Source organism: Dromiciops gliroides, chromosome 3 (genome assembly GCF_019393635.1).
Source record: "Dromiciops gliroides isolate mDroGli1 chromosome 3, mDroGli1.pri, whole genome shotgun sequence".
Taxonomy (NCBI): domain Eukaryota; kingdom Metazoa; phylum Chordata; class Mammalia; order Microbiotheria; family Microbiotheriidae; genus Dromiciops; species Dromiciops gliroides.
In genome coordinates this window covers 57,227,814-57,252,747 of record NC_057863.1, presented here as the reverse complement: position 1 = coordinate 57,252,747, position 24,934 = coordinate 57,227,814, and the positions used below count along the sequence as shown (strand labels likewise).

The 24,934-nt window shown below is 40.1% G+C and overlaps 1 protein-coding gene across 1 annotated transcript in view; it reads right to left on the bottom strand.

The window, feature by feature from the left end:
• Positions 1–11,573: 11,573 nt before the first annotated feature.
• Positions 11,574–24,934, bottom strand: part of DNER (delta/notch like EGF repeat containing) — a 287,309-nt gene continuing 273,948 nt past the window's right edge. The window contains exons 12-13 of the mRNA XM_043993335.1: positions 20,751–20,997; positions 11,574–12,660 (exon numbers count right to left, since the gene is read on the bottom strand). Coding sequence (XP_043849270.1) covers positions 12,549–12,660; positions 20,751–20,997 — 359 coding nt within the window. The 3' untranslated portion in view covers positions 11,574–12,548. The remainder of the gene's footprint in view (positions 12,661–20,750; positions 20,998–24,934) is intronic.

Here is a 24,934-nt window from a genome sequence, read left to right as displayed (position 1 = left end):
GCAAGCTAGAACTGGAGAGAGCCAATGGTTATTTTCAGTGTAAGCATTTACACCTCAGACATAAGCAAATGCTGCAAATCAGGGGTTGATTCTGTTGATTGTCTAGACTTAAGAAAATGCAGGGGGAAGTGTTAATAATGAAGATAAACTTAAAAGTGTCCAAAGAGCCAGTTGTTAAACATTTGCCAGCACACCCATGTTGTGAAGTCCCCCTCTGCCTCGTGATCAAGTGTTTAGGTGACCTCTGCAGTCCTCTCCTGCTCTAAATCTAGGATGCTCTTGGAAACATCTGCTTTGATCCACATAAGCCCTAAATAGTCTAAGTCATAATTTTTTGTCGTTCAGTTGTTTCAGTTGTGTCTGACTCTTTGTGACCCCATTTTGGGATTTTCTTGGCAAAGATACCAGAGTGGTTTGCCATTTCCTTCTCCATCTCATTTTACAGAAGAGGAACTGAGGCAGAGTTAAGTGACTTGCCCAGGGTCACATGGCTAGTAAGTGTCTGAGGCTAAATTTGAACTCAGATCTTCCTGACTCCAGGCCCAGTGCTCTATCCACTGCACCATCTAGCAGCCTAGTTCCAAACTTAGGGTGAACTGTCCAGTTGTAGGTTAGAAGCAAGTGGCCACCAAGTCTGCTTTGATGATTGGAAGTCTAGCACACAATTATAGGAATGGTCCTCACCAAATACTGGTGATTTGGCATTGCTTATAGTATGATAATGATACTTCTAAGAGGATTTCACATACTTCTGTGCACTGTTATGGGCAAGTGTAAACTACTGGCAAACATTGATAACACAGAAAGCTTAGCAAATGCTTAGCACAGTACCTGCCACATAGTAGGTACTTGATAAATGTTTATTGATTGATTATTTGATTGAAAAATAAGCTGCCTAGAACCTTACAGTCTTCTAGGTTTCCCAGAATTATACCTTTAGACCAGAAGGTACTCTCATATCATTTGTAGGGACTCTGATTATTTTAAATTGGGGAAGAATATAATGGCTATGCCAATATGCATCCAAAGAAGGGCTGGATATGACCTTGTGTCTCCTTGACAAGCAGGGAATTCTTTGTAAAAGTATGAACTTGTCTTGCCCTGGGTCCATGGTGTCCCATTGGCTGGAACAAAGATTCAAGCATTGACTTAAACTCCTAGCTACAGAGTTGTTGCAGCAACGAGCGCACGCACACACATACACACACATCAACATTTCCCTGCTGATGAAATATATGCTTGGTCTAGAGATCATGTGAATCTATTTAGACATAGACCAAAACTGTCTCTGGGCAAGTGTTAGGGAATTCAGTGGATTAGTACAGCTAGTGATTATTTATGGGATTTGAGTGAACCTCACTGATTCCATCTTGTGACTCAGTTCTGGAGCTAGCTCAGTTCCCTTTCCATCCAATTATGAGTCTAGTCCAAATTCTGTCTTGTGAGTAAACTGTATTCAACTGTGGGAACTGGGAGAAAACCTCATATTGTTCTCATCTAAGCCTGTGTGGCTGGACAACTGGACCACCTCTAGCAGCTTTTTAGAGACCTTTAACCAAGGACCTAGGTTATGTTGACCAAAAAACCCAATCCAAAGATTGATGCAAGGAGTTTTCTCACACTTGCCTTATCTGAAAACTGGTTCCACACTGATCAATCAGTTAATGTTTCCATGTTCCTTGACTGTTTACAGACACTTGAAAGGAGTGGGACATCTCTTTTTCTGATTGCAGGGAATTATAACTGTTCATTCTCCCCCTCCCAATTTAGAAAGTTCCTAATCTTTCATCCAGTTAGAAATCAGATTACCTAATGTTGTATTGTTTCCTTTGAATATATTGGTCTTATTTGATTAATTGTTGTTTTTTTGTTTGTTGGTTGGTTGGTTTTTAAATTTTTTTTGGTGAGGTAATTGGGGTTCAGTGACTTGCCCAGGGTCACACAGCTAGTAAGTGTCAAGTGTCTGAGGCCGGATTTGAACTCAGGTCCTCCTGAATCCAGGGCCGGTGCTCTATCCACTGTGCTACCTAGCTGCCCTGATTGTTTTTAATGTATAAAAATCTGACTCCCCCCCCCCCGTATTTGAGATCCAGCCCCAAGATAAGGAGGTCTGGTCCCCTTTGTTGTACAATTGCCATGCATTGCTTAATAAACCGATATACTCAAAAGATCAAACATTTGCTTCCCATCATTTCATCATTCACCTGCCACAAGTGGTAGGATCTCCTAGGCCAAAACTGGGCAGGAACTCAGCCTGGAGGCAGAGAGCCATGGAGAAGTTATTGGAGCATCAAGTCGAGGAACTAGGAGGCAAAGGACCATGAAGGGGAAGAGAAGGAGCCCAGACCTTGCTACTGGAATATCTGGGTGAGGGGGTGTGATTCTATAGTAACCAACCCCAGGCTCTTTTCTCCACTTGTGGAAAAAAACCCTCAAACCTAAGATATGGCTACAAGTATGAAATAAATCCCCACTGAGATGGGGACACCTCAGAAAGGACAGTTGCTTGATTCCTTTGAAGTACTCTAGCTTTAAAAGGAGGGAACTAAGTGTAGTTTAATAATTTAGGGAGACTGGAAAGGCAGAACCTCCCCAGAGAGGGGACTTTGCATGACTCTCTAAAAAGTCAGAATCTTTTCCCCTTCAGTGAATGTTGAAGTTAGGGGGTGGCGGGGAGTAGTGACCCGGGGAAGACTGAAAATTAGGAGGATTACAAAGATCCCAGGGAGAGGCAGGGGCCCACTGGAGAAAAGGGGAGAGTTGTCAAGTAATTATGAACTCAAGTATAAGTCCTTTGCATTTTTTGTTGGGTTAAATAAAATCTGTCCTATGTTAAATATTTTGTTAGCTTGAGTACTTGCATGGGAGCTGAAAGCCCTTATCATGAATCAAATCCTCATGTTCCAAGAGAAAACCTTAGGCAGGGCACAAGCCAAACAAACTGAAACAGAAGTTTGGGAGCAAAACTACTAATACTGAACCTTAGCCTTGTGCGCACACAGGGTTACGTTTATATATTCTTTAATATTTGCAAAGCACTTCATATATATTATCCTATTTAAGAATTACTACAACATGGTTGAAAGAGTACTGGGCATGGAGTCAAGAAGAGATTTGGGAGTAATGGGAGAAAGTTGTGAAGATTTCCTCTTTAGGCTTAATGTAAGTAGCGGGGGAGGGGGGAATCATCTTAAAAACTAGAGCTGTCCCAAAGTGGATTGGGCTGCCTCCAGAAAGCATGTAGCAGAGCCCCCCTTTACTGGAGGGGGATAGGAAGGAGCTCTTCAAGCAAAGAGTAGTAGTCCCTGGTAATGTATGATGTAGAGGAAATCTTTTGGAGGATGGGTGTAAGGAAATGGGGAATGGTCTCCTCTCGATAAGGATATAACAGTCACCATTGGATCTGTTTGAGGACAAAAGTCTCAGTCCCCCTCCTTCCCCTCCAGCAGACAAAATCACATGGTTCAAGGAACCCTGAGCTGGTGTCAACTAGGTCCTCTCCTGGACTGTGTCCATATAAGGGAAGATTGAAGAAATGTCCCTGTGTCACCTCCCCCAGTGGCTAAAAACCCAAGGAATTATTATGGAAATTAGGGTTAGGAATACTGCATTCTGGTTAGCTAGTTTTTGCGTGTAGATTGTAACCCTTGAGTAATTGACCAGTGATGAAAAAGGGGAGGGCCCATTTGTGTTAGGGTCTGCTAACCCTCATTCTTTGCACCCATCAGCTATACGCTTGGTGACCATTCTTGCAAGAATGGCAATAAATGAACCTTTGACACATCACGTCCAGCTGATGAATTCCAGAGAATTATAGAGCAGGAGTTGTTTCCCTCTTAATGGGGGAGCCCTTGGCTTGGACTAAATGACCTGTAAGATCTTTTCTAATGTTGAGATTCTGTGATTCTCTGAATCCTGCCTTTGATGCTTCGTAGCTACAAGACACAGCTCTCTGTGCTTCAGATGCCTCATCTATAAATTATGGATAACAGAGCCTGCAGTGCTTGCCTTATAGGGTCACTGTGAGAATCAAGTAAGAAAACACATGTCAAGCACCATGGCCATCTTAAAGCATTATGTAAATATTTGGTTGTTATTATTAATGATATATTTTGGTCATTTTGCTTTGATTTTTAACTTCTGCCAGGGTAAACCTATTGCATAATAATAATGCACTTGTTAATAATAACACTTATAATTCATAACAATAAATTTGTTCATGATAACATGCTTATTAATCTCATCATAATTAATAATAATGAGATATTTACTCTCTTCTAAATGCTGTGAGGGAAGTAATTGAGAACACTGAAACCCCAAGAAATTAAGCGTCTTGAAACTGATTAGAAAAACACTTGGGACATGATAGGTTAAGTTGAAACCTTTTATCTAACACCTAGGGGCCACTTTCTTTGGAAACTAGAATCAGTACTAATGGTGGAGACAGGAAGATCAAGAAATTTGAATCTCAAATAAGAATTGTTTGTCTTGGAAAGCATCTCATTAACCAAAAACGTTGACTAGGTAGCCTTTGTCTCAATGACTGTATTGTTTGTCAGTTTTTTTGTCTGTTGTCTCCCCACCTTAGATTGTGAGTCCCGTGAGGGCAAGGACTGTCTTTGGTCTTATTTTTTAAAAATCCTCAGTACTTGGCACATGGCTGGAACTTAATAAATGCTTGTTAACTACTAATAAAAGGATTTTTAAAGGGTATGAACAGTTCCATAGCCCTTTGGGCATAGTTCCAAATTGATCTCTGGAATGGTTGGATCAGTTCACAGCTCCACCAACAATACATTAGTGTTCCAATTTTTCCACAGCTTCTCCAACATTTATTATTTTCCTTTTTTGTCATATTAGCCAATCTTATAGGTGTGAGGTGGTACCTCAGAGTTGTTTTAATTTGCATTTCTCTGATCAATAGTGATTTTTTCCTATTACAATAGATAGCTTTGATTTCTTCATCAGAAAATTGCCTGTTCATATCCTTTGACCATTTCTCAACTGGGGAATGACTTGCATTCTTATAAATTTGATTTAGTTCCCTATATATTTTAGAAATGAGGCCTTTATCAACAATACTGGCTGTAAAAAATTGTTTCCCAGCTTTCTGCCTCCTTTCTAATTTTGGCTGCATTGCTTCTGTTTCTACAAAACTTTCTAATTTAATGTAATCAAAGTTCATACACTTTGACCCAGTGGTACCACTGCTAGGTTTGTATCTCAAAGAGACCATAAAAAAGGGAAAAGGACCCACATGTACAAAAATATTTATAGCAGCTCTCTTTGTGGTGGCAAAGAATTGGAAATTCAGGGAATACCCATCAATAGAGGAATGGCTAAACAAGTTGTAGTATATGAATGTAACGGAATACTATTGTGCTGTAAGAAACGATGAGCAGGAGAAGTTCAGGGAACCCTGGAAGGACTTACATGAACTGATGCTGACTGAGGAGCAAAACCAGGAGAACATTGTACACAGTAACAGCAACATTGTGAGATGAACAATGGTGATAGACTTGACTCTTCTCAGCAGTGCAACGATCCAAAACAGTTTCAAAGAACTCATAATAGAAAATGTTCTCAACATCTAGAAAAAAGAACTGTGGATTAAGAATGCAGATTGAACCATACTGTTTCTACTTTTGGAGTGTGGGGTTTTTTCCTTCTTTTTTGAGGTTTTTCCTTTGTGTTCTGATTCTTCTTTCACAAGATGACTAATGTAAAAATATATTTAATGTGATTGTACATAGATAGCCTATATCAGACCGCTTTCTGTCTTGGGGAGGAGGGAGGGAAGGGAGAGTGGAAGAAAAATTTGGAACTAAAAATCCTATGAAAACAAATGTTTAAAATGATCCTAATATGTAACTGAAAAAGAATACTTTCAAATAATAATAAAAAAGGATTTTTACACTATAAGCTTGATCTTAGGCAATGGAAAGTATCAGACTGATAGATCTTAAGTAAATAAGAACCAAAGATAATTGTCCATCTATAGACCATTAATATAACAGGGTTAAATTTTAACCTGCACATTAAAAAGGAAAGCAGCATGGAAATTCATCCTGACAAAAACCCATTACAAAAATATTGATTCAATCCAGAAACGTGTCCAGCTTTGGCCCATATATAATTCCAAAAGCAGCAGGGTATTTTTGGATCTGCTCCTAAAATTGTAATTGAAAACAGTTAAATGCTAGTGAATCAAGCTTCAGAGTAGCCCCTACAGACTCCAAGTATTCCAACTACCACCCATGGGTGATAGGAAGTGCCCACTGTTTTCTCCTTAATCCAGAGGTATTACCTTTTTTCATGGTTGGACTGACAAGCTGCCTCCACTAAGAGACCTTTCCTGATTACTATAGAATCAGAGAGTTAGAAGGAAAAGAAGGGAAGAAGGAAACAAGCATTTATTTAGCACCTATTATATATACCAGGTACTGTTCTAAGAGATTTACAAATATTATCTCATTTGATTCTCAAAACAATACTGGGAGGTAGGAACTATTTTACCCCCATTTTACATTTGAGGAAACTGAGGCAGAGAGCCAAAAGTCACACAGCTAGTATCTAAGGCTGGATTTGAACTCAGGCTTTCCTCAGTCAATATTCAGTATCTGATTCACCATGCCACATAGATGTTTAAATAAGACACACTGCCGACCCTACTTTGCAGATACAAAAAGCGAGGCTATGTGACTTGCCCAAAGAGTGTCACACAGTGAATCAGTGGGAGAGTTAGGATTTGAATCTTGGTCCCCAGTGTTCTCTGTCCACTGTAACACCATATTTTTGAACCAGCTTCCATTTCTGAACCCACTCTGGCCTTTTATTTACTCAATATCCCTCAGTACTAATATTGATGACATTATAAAACTTTGTCTTTGTTCTCCCTAATAGAATGTAAGCTTCTTGAGGGCAGATGCTATGCTGTTTTTCATCTCTTTTCACCAGCATCAGCACAGGGTCTTTAGCCTGGTAAGCATTTCATATATGGTTGTTTAAATGAACTTAATTATTTGTTTTATTATTAGGAAAATGGGACAACTGGATGGGTTCTTAGAGACCCTCTAAGTCCAGGGGTCAGACTTTAATAGAAACAGATCCCAATGGGTGCATACTGACTTAGAAAAGCATATATTAACAATATCTACATTTTATTGTATTTTTAATTATTTTGTTAAATATTCCCAATTATGTTATAATCTGGTTCAGGCTGCACTCAGGAGTGTTGTGGGCCATATGTGGCTGGCCATGTGTTTGTCATTGCTGATTCATCAAATCCTTTCATTTTTAGGTAAGGAAAATTAAACCCAGAGACATTAGGTAACCTGTTCAGTGTCACTCAGGTAACAGGGCATTTATTAAGCTTTTTTAAAGCACCAACCATGTGTCATGCTCATGTCATGTGTCAACCATGTGATATCGGGGTAAAAGATTAAAAAAAAGACCTAATCTCTATCCCAGTAAGATACATTCTATTGAGTAATTTGAAGTAGGATTTGAACAAAGGGGTTTGTGCTCTCGCTCTCTCGCTCTCGCTCTCTCTCTCTCTCTCTCTCTCTCTCTCTCTCTCTCTCTCTCTCTCTCTCTCTCTCTGTGTGTACATTGTATTGGTAGTTCCAGTGGGGACTTAATTATCAGTTCTATGCAGACTACTCACAGATGTATACATCCAGGTCCAGTCTCTCCCTGACTTTCAGCCCAGCATCATCCAGTGCCTATTGGACGCTCAGATGAGATGTTCCAGAGGAAACTGAGGCAGCACACATCCAAAATGGAATTCATCACCCTCTCCCCCCAACATAGCCCTCTTCCAAATGTCCCTGTTCTTCTCAAAGGCACCCCCACTCCTCTCATCCCCGAGGCTCCAAATCTCAGTGTACTCCTCCCTTCTTCACTCTTTCCCTCCCACACATCCAACCAATCGTCAAGGCTTGTTTATTTCTCTCCATGACATTGTTTGCCCCAATCTACCTCCTTCTCCTCTTACACACTCCTGCTGTGGCTCCCTCCTCTGCCTCAAGACCTCCCTCCTCTAGTTCATTCTCCACACAGCTGTCAAAGGGGATCTTTAAATGTGAATCAAGCCTTAGCTAAAGTCCCACCTGTGAGAAGTCTTTCCCAGTCCTCCTTAGTCTTAATCATGTTCCTCCTCTAATAAACTCTTGTGGCTCCCTATTATCTCTAGGAACAAATAGTCTGTTTCACTCTTTTTTGTGTGAGGCAATTGGGGTTAAGTGACTTGCCCAGGGTCACACAGCTAGTAAGTGTTAAGTGTCTGATTTGAACTCAGGTACTCATGACTCCAGGGCCAGTGCTCTATCCACTGCACCACCTAGCTACCCCTGTTTCACTCTTAAAGCCTTATACAACCTGGTCCCAACTGATCTTGCTGTCCTCTTTGCATCATTCCCCTCCCCAAGTTCTCCAGTACAGTCACAGATGTCTTAGTCACAGACAGCACACCATCTCAGTTCTCTGAGGCTTTGTCCTGGCCATTCCTCATGCCTTGGAGTGCAAGCTCAAGCATCATTTTTGACAGGAAGTATTTTCTGCTTATCCACCTTTTACTGCCCTCCAGCTACCCTATACTTTACCACCTTGTATTTAAATGTATTTATTTTTTAAAATATTTATTCTGAGCATATGCATATATGAAAGGCAGTGTGGTATAGTGGAGAGGGAGCTGGCTTTAAAACCAGGAAGACCTGGGCTCAAGGCCCTCCTCTGACACATACTGGATTGTGATATCCATGCTCTCGGCAGACAAGATGCTGGCCTCCATTAGTAAAGGGAGCTTTTTCATCGAGGAGGACAGACAGATGAGAGAGAGAGAGAGAGATAATGATGATGATAGATAGATGTTGATGATGGATAGATAGATAGATAGATAGATAGATAGATAGATAGATAGATAGATAGATAGATGATAGATAGATAGATAGATAGATAGATAGATGATAGATAGATAGATAGATAGATAGATAGATAGATAGATAGATAGATAGATAGATGATATATAGATAGATAGATAGATAGATAGATAGATGATAGATGATAGATAGATGAGATAGATGAGATAGATGATAGACAGACAGACAGACAGACAGACAGACAGACAGACAGACAGACAGGTAGATAGATAGATAGATAGATAGATAGATAGATAGATAGATAGATAGATAGATAGATAGATGATAGATAGATAGATAGATAGATAGATAGATAGATAGATAGATAGATAGATGATAGATGATAGATAGATGAGATAGATGAGATAGATGATAGACAGACAGACAGACAGACAGACAGACAGACAGACAGGTAGATAGATAGATAGATAGATAGATAGATAGATAGATAGATAGATAGATAGATAGATAGATAGATAGATAGATGATAGATAGATAGATAGATGATAGATAGATAGATAGATAGATAGATAGATAGATAGATAGATAGATAGATAGATAGATGATAGATAGATAGATGATAGATAGATAGATAGATAGATAGATAGATAGATAGATAGATAGATGATAGATAGATGATAGATGATAGATAGATGATAGATGATAGATAGATGATAGATGATAGATAGATGATAGATAGATAGATAGATGATAGATAGATAGATAGATGATAGATGATAGATAGATGAGATAGATGATAGACAGACAGACAGATAGACAGACAGATAGATAGATAGATAGATAGATAGATAGATAGATAGATAGATAGATAGATGATAGATAGACAGACAGACATACAGATAGATAGATGATAGATAGATGATAGATAGATAGATAGATAGATAGATAGATAGATAGATAGATAGATAGATAGATAGATAGATAGATAGATAGATGGATGGATGGATGGATGGATGGATGGATGGATGGATGGATGGATGGATGGATGGATGGATGGATGGATGGATGGATGGATGGATGGATGGATGGATGGATGGATATAGAAAGGCAGGCAGACATAAATAGAGTCAGTTTCAGAGGGAAAGCCTTAAGACTAAGAAGGACTGGGGAAAGCTTCTTTCAGGTAGAACTTGAGCTGAGACAAGAAGGATGCCAGGGAAGCCAGGAGGCAGGTAGGCATTCTAGGCAAATGAAAACTCTCAAAACTGGGAGATGGAGTTTCTTGTGCAATGAAAGGTAAGGATGCCAACAGTGACACTGGATTAGAGTGTGTGGAGAAGGAAGTAATGTGAACACACATAGACACATATATATGACCACATCTATATGTATAAATATATGCCCACATGTATGAGTATGCTCTATTGCTAGAGCTATAGCAATAGCAACATGACTGAACAAGGCTGGAAAACTGAAGAAATAATTTTGGCTACAGGGGTCAAATGATGAACCACACTTCCCTCTTCTCCACCTGAGGTGGTGGATTAGTGACACAGTATTTCAGAAATACACTGTCAGCAATAGTCACTTGCTACTTGTGGTTTTGCTTAAAAGTGTTTCTTTGGTACAAGGGAAAACTCTAGGGGACATAATGAGAGTGTAGTGTAGGAGAGAGAGAGAGAGAGAGAGAGAGAGAGAGAGAGAGAGAGAGAGAGAATGTTTGAGTTTTACTTTATAGTGCTTTTTCCATGGACTACTCTACATGTCCAGAAAACCATCCTAACATCACCCATATTTATTTTTGGGTGGTATTCTTGACCCAAATAAAAACTTCAATCCAATCTATTGCCCTGTATCATTGAATAATCAGATTGGGGCAGGGGAGGTGGGGGTTGCATCATTTGGAGGATTGCTAACATGGCTTAATGGAGAAAGAGCTGGACCTGGATTCACTCCCTAATTCTGATGTTCTTCAGTTTGTATGCTCATGTCCTCTGGAGAAAATTCATCATCTTAATACCAGAAACAAAACAGTTACCCAGTAAGGCACCTTGGGATTAGAGAATACACTGATAGTACTCACAGTCCCTTTGGCAAACTTGGGTGAACACTTTCCATGTCCCACTGTGTTCCTCCACACCACAATTCCTCATGCTTATCTGCTGGGTCTTTCTCTTCTCCCTCCTAAATTAGTGTTCTCCCATCCTCACTCCCAGCCCCCACTGAGAGTGCTATTCATGCTGCTTGCCCCAGGAGGAAAAAGCCCTAGGTACAATGCCACATAGTCCTCACCCTCTTCATTCCCTCCCCAAACTTCCTTAATATTGAAGTACTCATAGAAGACACAATGAGTGATGGCAGTTATAGTGGTAGGGATTAGACTGGTGATTTCACTAGGGTAGGGAGCTTCTGGTGATGAACTTCCTCTACCAATACATGTAGACACCTTCTCAGTGATTTAAGGTCTTAAAGAGTTGTGTGGAGCACCTGGAGATTACATGACTTGTCCAAAATCATAAAACCAGGGTGTGCTGGAGGACGAACCAGAACCAAAAATCTTCCTGGATTCAAGACTAACTGCTGATAAACTCACCTAAGTGGTTAAAACAGCTTTTTCTCTTGGACATAGAGTATCAATTAAAAAACTTCTGATGCTTTGGTTTTTTTTTCAGATAAAAGAGTCCATGGCACCACTGATTTGATAACATTTATTTAATATCCTTTGAAATCAGCAAGAACTTGAAGAAGCACACAGCATTCAAATACAGCCACAAAAAAATAAGAACAAAAACAAAAAGGTCTTGGGTATAAATAAGATATGCAAGGAGAGACACATAGTATTCAAAGAGCCAGTTCTCTCATACATTTACAACCTCTTAAGAGCAAACAACTTAAAACCTAGATTTAATTTACCCACAATAGAAAAACTTGGACTTTTCAAAGAAAAATTAGAGGATCACCAAATCACCATCACCAAATTCACCTTCTCAGGTACTCATCCAACTTGTAGTTTGTTTGTTTGTTCTGTGAAGGTGACCGACCTCGAAGACTATTACCGAAAACAAAACGAAATCTGACAAACATGGAATTCCCAAGTATGCTTCCACAAGATTCAACCAAATAATGCAGAAATAGGATCTCTACCCATGCACAGAATAAGGCAAAAAGCTAATTCATTCAGGTGAGGAATAAGTAATGTAACTAGTTTCTTTTTCACAACACACACACATCTTAGACTTCTTTTAGGGTATGGATATACTGTATTATGCATCAGACTATGCTTTACATTTTTTTCCTAACTCTACTCAGAAAGCCGGCACTTTAATGTCAAACAGAAACTTCTTCTCCATTAGACTTATTCTGGAACAAGCACAGAAATTAATCTGGGTGTCATAATAGTGTCTACCGTGAAGAGAGCACACACTATTAGAAGCCTATGGTTTAGAGAGCTGGAAGTACATTAAAATGTAATCTATGAACTTCACAAATTCGGTTTTTAAAATACTTCTTCAAACTAAAAGCTGCAGAAAATTAGTTCTTAAATATTCTACAGAAAATTCTTGAGCAGCTAACAATTTAAATGTCTTAGGTTTTTTTAACTCTTAAAAATATTTAAATTCGTGTTGTATCTCATCTTTTTGAAAAATAATCCAAAAAAGATACAGTCGATTACAAATCTTTCGTTTTAATCAGTGTGACCAAGGGTTTGTCATCAGGGCTGTAATCCTCATAAGCAATAGGAGTTGCATCATACATAGTAGGTCGGGATTTCTTTCCAAACCTGAAACATAAAAGGAAAATGGAACGCTGGTTAAATAAAGATTGTGCCCCATTAGTTCACTTAACTGAGACTGTCCAATGAAGAACAACATTCTTTTTCTTTTTCAAAGAGATGAATGGAGCTCATAAAACATTTCAGGATCAATAAATCAATCAATCAAGTTTTGTTTATCTTTTTTTCTTTTAATCAAGCATCTACTATATGTTGGGACCTATGCTAGTCATTGGGGATCCAAGAAAAATCCCTACTTACAAGGAACTTATATTTTAATGAGAGAGACAAATATACACATACATACATACATATGCATATACATGCATAGTAGAGATATAAAGTTAGTAAATGCAAATATATACAAATTAAATATAAAGTAGTCTGGGAGGATGGGCATTAGCAGTGAGGGGCTCAAGAAAGGCTTCATTCATACAGAAGATGGTATTTGAGCTGCATCTTAAAGGAAGAGAGACTCTATGAAGTATATAAGGGGGAGGTGCATTGAAGTCCAAAGGCAGGAGAAGGGAAATGGGGAAAAGGATCTTTGTGAAATAAGGAGCAGAGAGATCAGTTTGAATCACAGATAGTAAGAGGGACAACAAGGTTCGATGAAACTGGAAAGACATATCAGAGCCAGATTTGGGAGAGCTTTAAAAAGTCTATCAAGGGGGCAACTAGGTGGTACAGTGGATAGAGCACCAGCCTTGGAGTCAGGAGGACCTGAGTTCAAATCTGACCTCAGACACTTGACACTTACTAGCTGTGTGACCCTGGGCAAGTCACTTAACCCCAGTTGCCTCACCAAAAAAAAAAAAAAAGTCAAACAAGTAGAGTTTATGCTTTTTTTTTTCTGCAGAGGCAAAAGGAATTCACTAGAATTGGTCAAGTAGGGGAATCAAATGGTCAGAATTGTGCTTAAGAAAAACTGCTTTAAACTGAAGTTGATTTAACTGATATTGATTGATATTGATTGACAGAAGCATGCTATTTTTCACTTTCATTCTTTCTTTTATCCAAGTTTTTTTTAATACAAAATGACTAATATGGTCATTTTTTACATAATTGCACATGTATAACCTCTGTCTGATTGTTTACCACCTCAGGGATGGAGGAAAGGAGGGAAAAAATTTGGAATTCAAAACTTAAAAAAAAAATTTGTTATTTTTAAAAAATAAAGAGAAACTGCTTTAGTAGTAGTATGGAGGATTATCTGGAGTTGTTAGAAACTTGAAGCAATGAGATGAATTAAGAGGCTGTTGAAATAAAATAATCTAGGCAAGAGGTAATGAGAGCCTCAACTAAGATGGCAGCCATGTGAGTGGAGAGAAGGAAAGTAGAGATGCCATGATATGGCAATTTATTGGCTGTGTGAGGTGAGAGAGGATGGAGAGCCCAGTGTAATATCCAGATCTGAGACTCCCTGATATGTCATTGGTAAATAACAAAAGAGCCTAAATACCATGGATTGTAATTGGATACATGAGAATTTTTAAAAATATGGAGATAATAATCGTGGAACTTCCCACAGTTACAAAGAATGTACTGAGCCAACGTCAATAAGCACTCATTAAGAGTTAAACATGTCAGGGCAGCTAGGTGGCGCAGTGGATAAAGCACAGGCCCTGGATACAGGAGGACCTGAGTTCAAATCCAGCCTCTGGTACTTACTAGCTGTGTGGCCCTGGGCAAGTCACTTAACCCCCATTGCCTACCAAAAAAATTTAAAAAAAAAAAAAAGAGTTAACCATGTGCCAGGCACTATGCTACACTATGCTATAAAAATGTAATATTATTACTATAGAAAAATAAAGATGCTTTCTTTTATGTAAGGCTTAAGGGACAGTGTAATCCAGTGTGGAGAGGAAACATAGGGTTTAGGAGCACATTATTATTTGGGGGGCAGGGCAATGAGAGTTAAGTGACTTGCCCAGGGTCACAAAGCTAAGTGTCAAGTACCTGAGGTTGGATTTGAACTCAGGTCTTCCTGAATCCAGGGCCAGTGCTTTATCCACTACGCCACCTAGCTGCTGTGAAAATACAGGGTCTCGAGTAAGAGGAAGTAGGTCCAAATCCTATCTCTGAGGTTTTCTAACTGTGTGACTTTGGGCAATTCACTTTTCTTCTCTCAGTCTCAGTTTCCTCAAAAATCCAAAAAGAGGAGGTGGACTAAGATGGCCTTTGAGGTGCCTTTTATCTCCAGATCTAGGTCTAGACCAAAGCTTCTTTTTTTCAGGGCAATGAGGGTTAAGTGACTTGCCCAGGGTCACACAGCTAGTATGTGTCAAGTATCTGATGCTGGATTTGAACTCAGGTCCTCCTGAATCCAGGTCCAGTCCTTTATCCACTGCGCAACCTAGCTGCCCCTAGACCAAAGTTTCTTAAACTGTGGGTTGTGACCCATATGGGGTTGCATAACTAAATGTGGGGGTCACAAATCATTTGGCAACAGTGAAAGGATATGTATACCTATTTTATATCCATATATACCTAGGGTTGCATAAAAATTTCTCAGGCGAAAAGGGCTCGTGAGTGAAAAAGTTTAAGAAGCCTTGATCTAGATTATGATCTCCTGAAATAACAAGTATGAATTTATTAAGGACTAACCTATGCCCAGCTGATAGGCACATACAATTCCATACCTAGGAGAAACCTTAGAACATGAAATGTCAGACCCAGAAGGAAATACCTTCCAGCCCACCTAGTCCAATGTATTCATTTTCTCAGCCCCAGAATTGGTAAGCTACTGTTTCACATTCATACTCTTTATTTATCCATTCTTTCAAGACCCTGTTCAGGTACCATAGGCTTTTCTGAATGCCCCTAATTGTTCATGATTTTTTCCTTCTGAAATTTTTTCATATTTACTTAAGCTATGAGTTGGATCCCCTCCCCCAACCTCAGTAGAACGTAAAAGCCTCTAAAGGAGACAGGGACAGACATGTTTTGGTTTTGTCTTTGAATCCCTGGTATCGATTAACACCATGAACATAGTAGACAATTAATAAATGTTTAGTGGATTGAATTAAGATCGACAGAGGCCAATCTCATGTAGTTTCTATATTCAATCGTTGCAAGGCTTTCAGACATGGCATGGTGGATTTTGAGAAAGCTCATCATGATTTCTCTCTCATTTATTAAGTTCCATAAATATTCAGAGAACATTTTATTTTCCATGCATTTTTGCAGTTTCTCATTTTACATTCAAGGCAATGACTTAAAACCCCAATTAAAAAAAATTAACTAGCCTCTCTTTTTCAACTTCTAATGCCAGTTGACATGTTCAAGTAAAAATTATGAAAACTTCTATTTTAATATACATTTGAAATTTTAAAAAATATTTCCTAGATCAGGTTAGCCCGGAATGTAATGAGCTTATTCACCATGGACCAATCCTGGCTCTGTTCCTTGCCCTGTCTTTTTCTAGAGCTTTGGCATCAGTCAGAACATCAACTTCTGATGAAGAGAGATGAGGAAAGAGAATATCATGCTTTCATAGAAATCTGCAATCTCAGAATGGGAAGAGCCCTCAGAGGTCAGCCAGCTGAACCCCCACCCTGAACAACATTCTTGAAAACTCTTTTCCTTTGGAAATGCTCGCTGACGACATATGCCAATTCATTCCAGATGGCTCATCTCCAGGAGGTGGAAGGCACAATGCCAGATAGTTACCAAGCAAAATAAAGGTCTTAGGAGTTAGCAAAACAGCATTAGTGTGAGCAAGCTGGGGTTATTTTCATGACATTCAAGAACATTCAATAATCGTTTTTTTAAATATGAGAAACTGTCCTGCTCACTGCCAGATCAGTATTATGTTAGCAGAGAAGTGAATCTGACTCTACTTGAGTATATTCACCCAAACTAAGTGATAAACCAATAACCTAAGTGTATGTGTGTGTGTGTGGGGGGGGGGATTAAGTCGGATTTTATGTGTTCTCTCAGTTTGAGAAATCCCAGAGAATATTTGAGATGTACCAGGTATTTTTGTTGTTCAGTCATTTCAGCCATGTCAACCCTGTTTGACCCAATTTGGGGCTTTCTGGGCAGAAATACTGGAGTGGTTTGTCATTTTCTTCTCCAGCTCATTTTACAGATGAGGAAACTGAGGCAAAGAAGTTTAAGTGGGGACAGCTAAGTGGTGCAGTGGATAAAACACTGGCCCTGGATTCAGGAGGACCTGAGTTCAAATCTTTCCTCATACACTTGACACTTACTACCTGTGTTACCCTAGGCAAGTCACTTAACCCTCAGTGCCCCGCACAAAACAACAAAACCAAGGTTAAGTGACTTGTCCAGAGTCACACAGCAAGCATCTGAGGCCAGATCCGAACTCAGGAAGATGAATCTTCCTGACTCTAGGCCCTGTACTCTATCCACTGTGCTACCTACCTACCAGCCCTGTAGAAGGTATTGAAGTTTTAAACCTTCACTTACTTATATTAGGCTGGTTTTCTATATTCATGAGAAATATTAAGATAAACATGCACCCAAGCCTCTCTAGAACCTTGCAAAGTGCCCCATATTTAGAGAGATGGTGCTTAGTTTTATAAAGCACTTTCCTTGGAACAATCCTGTGGGATGGGTAATGTACTATTCTTCCCATTTTATGGCTGAGGAAGATGAGGCTCATAGAGATCATTTCCTCCACTGTGAAATGGTGATAATAATAGCACCTAGGTCTCAGGATTGTTGTGGGGATCAAATGAGATATCTCTAAAGCCCTTGGCATAGTGTGTTTATTGTTATTAATATTATTATGTGACTTGACTGAAATCACGCACATACATATATGTTGGAAGGGATATGAAACCATGTCCCCTGAGTCTAGGCTTTTCAATAAGTAAGTGTCAAGTGTCTGAGGCTGGATTTGAACTCAGGTCTTCCTGAATCCAGGGCAGGTGCTTTATCCATTGCACCACTTAGGTGCCCCCAAAATACAGGGTCTAGAGTAAGAGGAAGTAGGTCCAAACCCTATCTCTGAGGCTTGCTAACTGTGTGACTTGGGGCTTTCAGTGCTTACTCTTTAATACATGTTTACTGAAGGAACAAATGTGATTTATTCATTCCAAGAGTCCTTCATGTTTGTTGGGTCTTGGATCCCTTTTGTAATCTGATGAAGTTTCTGGACTCATTCTCAGAACAATGTTTTTAAATTCATAAAACACACACGGTGATGAAGGAAACCAATTCTAGTGTGAAATACTATTAGCTCTTTTTTAAAGTATAAAGCCGCCAGGTTAATTTCATTGTGAAAGTTTATCTGGTGAGTGATTTGTTGCAAACCCACTGGGGAAAATAGCCCTCAAATTGATATCAACATGTTAATGACATCACCTTTCTGGATATGAAGGAGGGTACCTCCTTATCTCCTAAAGTTCAAGTCCTTTGAACCAGTGGGTCAAAGACTAGTCAGCAAAACATCAAAGTGGACTCTCTAATTTGTCATTTAATCAAATCCTAGTCTGAGCATTTTCTCAATATCTCCCACTTTCCATGAGACACTAGGTAAGTTTATTGGCTTCCCTGGACCCAGGTTCCTTCATCTGGAGAAAGAGAATTTTAGAATAGATGGTCTCTATGGAGTTTTCTTGTTCTAAATCCTGTCATTTAATCAATCCATTGCTACCAAAGTCTTATGGGTTATCTCCCTGATCTGTTATAACCTTTTTCAAAGAAAGAAAAGGAAGGAGGAGGAAGAGAGAAGAGGAGAAAAGGAAGGGGAAAAGGGAAGGAATGAGAATGGTGAGGAGAAAAGGAGAAAGGAGGGGAGGAGATAAAAAAGGGATGAAGAAGAAAGAGAGAAGAGGGAAAGAAGAGACGGGTTAGGGGAAAGCCATGGAGAGAATGAGAGAGGAGAGGAGATCAGAGCAGAGGAAAGAGAGGAGAGGGAAAGAAGAGGCTGGAGAGGGGTGAGAAGGGGATAGAATAAGAGAAGAGAGGAGAGGAAATCAGAGGAGAAGAAAGAGAGGAGAGGGAAAAAGAGAGAGGAGAGAAGAGAAAAGAAGAAGAGAGGAGGTAAGAGGAAAGACAGGATAGATGAGAAGAGGAAGGGGAGAGGAATGAATAGGAGAGGAGTGATTGAGATACAACAGGCAAAACAAATGGATACTGTATTGACTGGCAGTCAGATAGCAAATGTGAGTTAAAGGGTGTTTGGTTGGTGGCCTGTCTAGGGGTCATCTTCTCTCTTCTCCCCCTTCCCAAGGTGGAATGGATATTGACATCACAGGTATTGACATCACGGTTGTCAAAGGCTTCCTTCAGTCCCTAGTAAATGTTTTTAAAAAGAGCTTTGGTTCTGATGAGTGAGACACTCTATCTTTGCTCACTAAACTCCCATTCTGCTCGACCACTGAAATACTTCCATCAGTTTGATCTCAATGTTACCTGAAGGCTAAAAGCTGAAGATACAGTTCCTTCATTTGAACATTTGAGTTAGAGACAGATCTAAGTAAAATGGTTTTAAATGTTTTTCTTGGAGGAAAAGGGAAAGAAAACCCAAAGGCCCCCAGAACCAAAGGGGCAGAGGCCCAGTCAGGGTTCCATGTCATACTGTTGAGGAAATTGCTAAGAAGTCCATTGTTCCTCAGCTCCAGGTCTTCCAGAGGATGTTGTCTTAAATCGAATTGTTTTATTTTAGTCATTTGGTTCACATGAGAAGCTTGCCTTTTTGTCATTCTGTTGCAAATGGTTTTGATTTTTTAAAAATCAGTCCCAGATTCCTACACTGATATACTCTGCTTCCTCCCCTACCAACAATATCCAAGTGAAAACAGACTTCAATGAGCTATCTTCTGTGAGCTGTTGTGGGTTCAGCCCTCAGGAGCTCATCATAAATATACATATATCTTCAAAGCCCATGACAACTGGTTTGGGGATTGAAAATAAGGGATTCTATCTCCTTCCTTTGGAGCCCTCAAAGGCCCTTGGACACACTCTCTTGGTGTGAATGGCAGCTAAGACTCCCTGGCTTCCCCCTTGCCCCCCTCCCTCCCTCTCCCTCTCCCTTCCCCCCCTCTCTTTCTCATATTCATTTCTACAGTCGCTAGCGGCCCATGATAAAGGAACAAGGAGACAGCCCACTTAGTCTAAGATAAACTATGCCCCTCCAGGTTTATGGAAGAGAACCAGTGAACCTGCCTAGCTCACAGTATGTGTTTATTAAATGCTTGTTGAACTCTAAGTAAAATTAACAACAAGTTATCTATCTACTTTATTTCTGTATGTCTAATTCAAGTGAGAGAGGGAGTATGGCATCATAGCTAGAGAGCTTGCCTTCATTCAGGAAGACCTGAATTCAAATTTTGCCTCTAACAGATGCTGGCTGTGTGATTCTGCACAAGTCCCTTCACCTTGCAATGCCTCCAGGAAACTCACTAAGACTATATAAGCTATAGGTGAATCGCTAACCTTCATAGGCCAAATTAGAGTTAGTTCCCCCTTTTTAAGTTCATTACATTGATGAGATCACAAAGCCAGACCTGCTCCCTCCTGCTGGCTCCCCACAGAAAAGGGAGAGATCTTAATAATACAGCACCTAAAGGGGAAACCTAGGTGGCACCATGGTGCACAAAGCACCTGGCTTAGAGTCAGGAAGACTCATCTTCCTGAGTTCAATTCTGGCCTCAGACTTTTACTAGCTGTGTGACCCTGGGCAAGTCACTTAACCCCATTTGCCTCAATTCTACATCTGTAAAATGAGCTGGAGAAGAAAATGGCAAACCAATCCAGTATATTTTCCAAGAAAAACCCAAATGGGGTCATGAAGAGTAGGACATGACTGAAATAACTGAATAACAACAGATGCTATTCTCTTTGCAAACCTTGACATAATGTTACACTGAAGATTTTTTTAAAACTTGTGCAATTTACTAATCCGTTCCCATGGGATTATAGCTCTAGAACTGGAAGGGAACTCAGAGGCCATCTTGTCCAACCCCCTCATTTTACAGATGAGGAAACTGAGGCCCAGAACATCTGAGATAACATTTGAACCCAAGTACTCTGACTTTAGAGCTGGTCTTCTTTTACCCAGTACCCTGCTGCCTCCTATAACTGCCCTAAGTGTATAAAGTCACTGTCCTTTCCAACCCACACACCTGGCATGGCGGATGGAAGCAATGGCGCTGCTGAATTCACTGTCGATGCTCCTGCAGTTGTAAAACTCCTCATAGGCTGGCCTGGCGGAGCCCTGGTACTCAATCCGGCTGATACGACAGATCCCCACAATAAGGATGATCAGCATGAGGACGAAGGCCACACAGAGGGCACCAATGATGATGTAGAGTGAGTGGCGTGGCATGTTGCTCAGGCTCTCTGCCATTGGTCCAGACCTCCACTGGATATCTGTGAATACAAGTAAGTAAACAGATTGCAGCATATTATTGGGGAGCTCTTGGAAATTTTAGCCCCATTCATTCCTAACTCTGGTGCCTTCAACCTTGAGGTCCCCAAGTGAGATTTTAAACATTGGTCAGAGAAAGCAATAAGCATTTATATAGTGCCTTTGTTCCAGGAACTATGCTAAGCACTTCACAAATGTCAATTGATCCTTATAACAACCCTGCAAGGTAGGCACTGTTATTATCCCCATGTTACAGTTGAAGAAACTGAGGCAAACAGAAGTTCAGAGACTTGCCCAAGGTGACACAGCTGGTAAATGTCTGAAACTGGATTTGAACTCAGATCTTTGTGACTTCAGGCCCAGCACTCTATCTACTACCTCATTACTAATATAGATACATTCAATATACTATTCCAAGAGCCAAAATACAGGTCCTATTATTAATTATAATATATACTATTTCAAAGAATAACAATACCATACTAACAGGGCTTTTATGTATAAGAAGATTGTATAGTTTCACACTTGGTACAGGTCAAGAGTTTATAAAAAATGTGAACTGTTTGGTCACTCCTAGGTAAAGGAAATTAAAGAATTAAAGCTTAAAGGGAACTCAAGGCCATGTAGCCCAACTCCTTCTGACAGGTGAAGAAACTGAAGCCCCAGGAAGACACAGACAGTCAGCATCAGAGATAGGAGATCTGGATACCTTGGACAGCGTCCAGATGAGAGCCATAAAAATAACTATCTATTGGGGAAGAGAGTTTAAGAGAACTTAAAATAAGTTAGTGAGGATAAGAAAATTGTTACAGGGTCAGAAACTTAATGGAACAAGAAGAGTGTCACTGATATAGCCACAATGTCCTCTTTCCACTCGCTTCCCACGTAGAGCTTCACCTCCTATTCTTTCTCCTTTGTTTTTTTGTTTGGGAAGTGGTGGTGGTTCTTCTTCTACTTCTTCTCCTCCTCCTCCTCCTTCTTCAAAGAGGACCATGACATCAGGAGGTGATGTCATGACTTGCAGTGAATTGGATTTAAGTGAGGAAGGGCTGTGTAAGGTCACCAGTCTCACTCTCTCCTCCAGAGCCATCTGGGTCCAGTGGCAAGATATTCATAAGGATGACTGGAGATGGCCCCAGATGTCTGAGGCAATCAGGTAAAGCAATTTGCCCAGTGTCACATGGCTAGTAGTAGTGTCAAGTGTCTGAGGCTGGACGTGAACTCAGGTCCTCCTAATTCTAGGGCCAACACTATCCATTGCACCACCTAGCCGCCCCTTTCTCCTTTGGTACCATCTTGTCAAAATTACTTCTGGCAACAAGAAGTGGTCACTAGTAGTGAGTAGGACTTGCTCTGTCTATTTTCAAAATACCCACCATGGCATCCACTAGCTATGACATCTGGCCCCCAACCCAATCCTGTAGAGTAAGCATCCATTAAATGTCTACTATGTGTAAGGCACTACACAAATAGATACAAATGGAAAGAACACTGACCCTGTGCTCAATGAATTTTCATGCTACTAGGGGGGTGCAGCAGTTGGGAAAATATGCCCATTGTAGGGCTCTGCCTTTGCTTCCATAATATTTATTCAGAGAGCATAGAGGACTATCACATGGAAGATGGTACCCAACTATTCTCCATCCTCTATAAGAATGGAAAAGAAGGTAAAAAATTTTAATTTCAAGTGAGGTTTGGCTGGGTGGAGGGGAAAATGCCTCAACTGTAAACACTGTGTGGAGACATTTGATGACTGTGAACACAGACACAGAAAGTACCAAGAAAAGTTGAAGACACTCTTTTCCTAGAGAACTAACAGAAAACTGATTAACTACCACCTGTCATGAATGGCTTACATACCATATGACCAGGAAGAAGGGAAATAAACTAGATGTGTTCTTAGGTCTTTTCTAAATTACTCTAAACTGATTTTTAAAGAATTTTATGTGCAGTGCAGCTTTACAATGAAATATTTGGGGTGAATGGGATGCAGTCTTCTACTTCCCAAAGCTTATACTCTAAGTGGACCAATGAAAGAAATTGACATAGTAAAGACAATTATAACTTCCTAGTCATGAAATATGCAAACATGCAAGAAGCTACTGCTGAAAAGTTTTCATGGATGGAGGGAAATACAATGATCCTGAGATGTTTACAGAACGATCCACATTACTTTTTCCCTAAACTAAGTGTCCACAAAGAACTGTTTGAAAAGATCTGGTATACATTTAGGGAGACAACTGTTATTTTCTGGCTGATGAAAGTGAAGTATGACTCACTTGATTTGTAAGTATTACAAAATTCTCTCAGGAAAAAAAAGTATCGGCTACAGTCCAACATTCAGCACAATTATGCTAAACTTTCCAAACAGCCATAGCATGAGGAAAGCAGATTACTTATCTGTTCTTCTGGTCTATCCTTTATTTAGATGAGATTGCCCATAGGAGTGCTGGACAACCCTCTGTTGGATTTTCACTTAATATTATTGCATTTCATGGAAATGATCTGCACATATAACATTACATATGCATGAGTATGTATATATTTACCAAGAGGCAACATGGCATAGTGGATAATGCTGGACTTGGTTCCTGTAAAATATGGGTTTGAAACCTGTCTCTGACATTAACTAGCTCTGGAACAACAGGTAGATCACTTCTATGAGTTTCTATTTTCTATCTGTAAAATGTGGATAATGACATCTGCAATGGCTTCCTCCTGTAATACTTGTGAGGGTCAAATCAGATCATGTATGCAAATGCTCTGTCAATTGCAAAATGCTAAATAAATGTTAGTTATAATTATTATATAGGCACACACATGTACATAGAGGGGGTCCTCCAAGTTCTCCTTCAATGCCTCATGGTGCTGTGGGTGTGACCCTGAATCTCATCTGAAGCTCAAGTTCTATCAAGGTGAAAGGGTTTTGAGCACAGTCCTGGTGATGGATCATGTCATTCAAGGTTGTTCCAACTGGACCTGAATTTTACCAGATCATTTGGTACACTGCTCAGTGCTGTGTTCCAGGCCTAAGGAGACTGGCATACAGGATCTTCCATCATCTGTCTGTATTTCTCCTAAATGGCTTGTTCTAAACTGTTCTTGCTGTGGGGAACACATTGTCTCCATGTCCCGCAAAAAGAAAAACTTCCTGTTCCAGTTTTTAAAGGATAGCTTGCACCGCCTCATTCCTCTGTCAGGAGGAAACACTGTTTGTGTGGTTTTGCTCTCAAAATCCTCTTGGTAACCTGGCTCAGTTTGACTGACAGCTCAGCTAGTTAGCTTGAATAAATCCAACACTTCATATGAAATGGAGCAAAATTTATTTACCCCAAGTGGTCGCATCTGCCATCTCACATTCCATCCATTATCCTCATAAGTCTTCAGCTTTGTGGTATCCTGGGAGATCCACTGCATGAATCATTTACTATGTTGGCTAAAGCCCAGGATGGGAGGGGGGGGTGGAGAAAGATGCACTGGCAGAGGGATGAACGGGATGACCTCATCAGCCCACAGCAGGTACGTGGCCCAAAATACATTTAAGCTTGCTGCTCAGGACATGTTTCCCATTTGTGTGACCCAGGAATCATTTGGATGATAGGCTAACCCTGTGCCATAAAAGCACCCTCCTGTAAATGCATGTGGCATTTTGTTCATCCCAAACAGCTTTCTTTTTGCTCAACTGTAGTAGGATTGTGGACTCAGAGAATTAGGGCTTAAAAGGACCTTGGGGGCCATCTAAGGCCAACTCTCTCATTTCACGGATGAGGAAATTGGAGCCCATGACTTACTCAAGGTCACACAGGTAGCAATTTGAACCCAGATAACTGGAAACAGGATTGCAGGCTACCTCGTACAACATACCTATTGGTAATATGGTACCCAGCAGGGCATCATATCCACACATGACATTAGACAAGAGCACACTGGTGATGAATG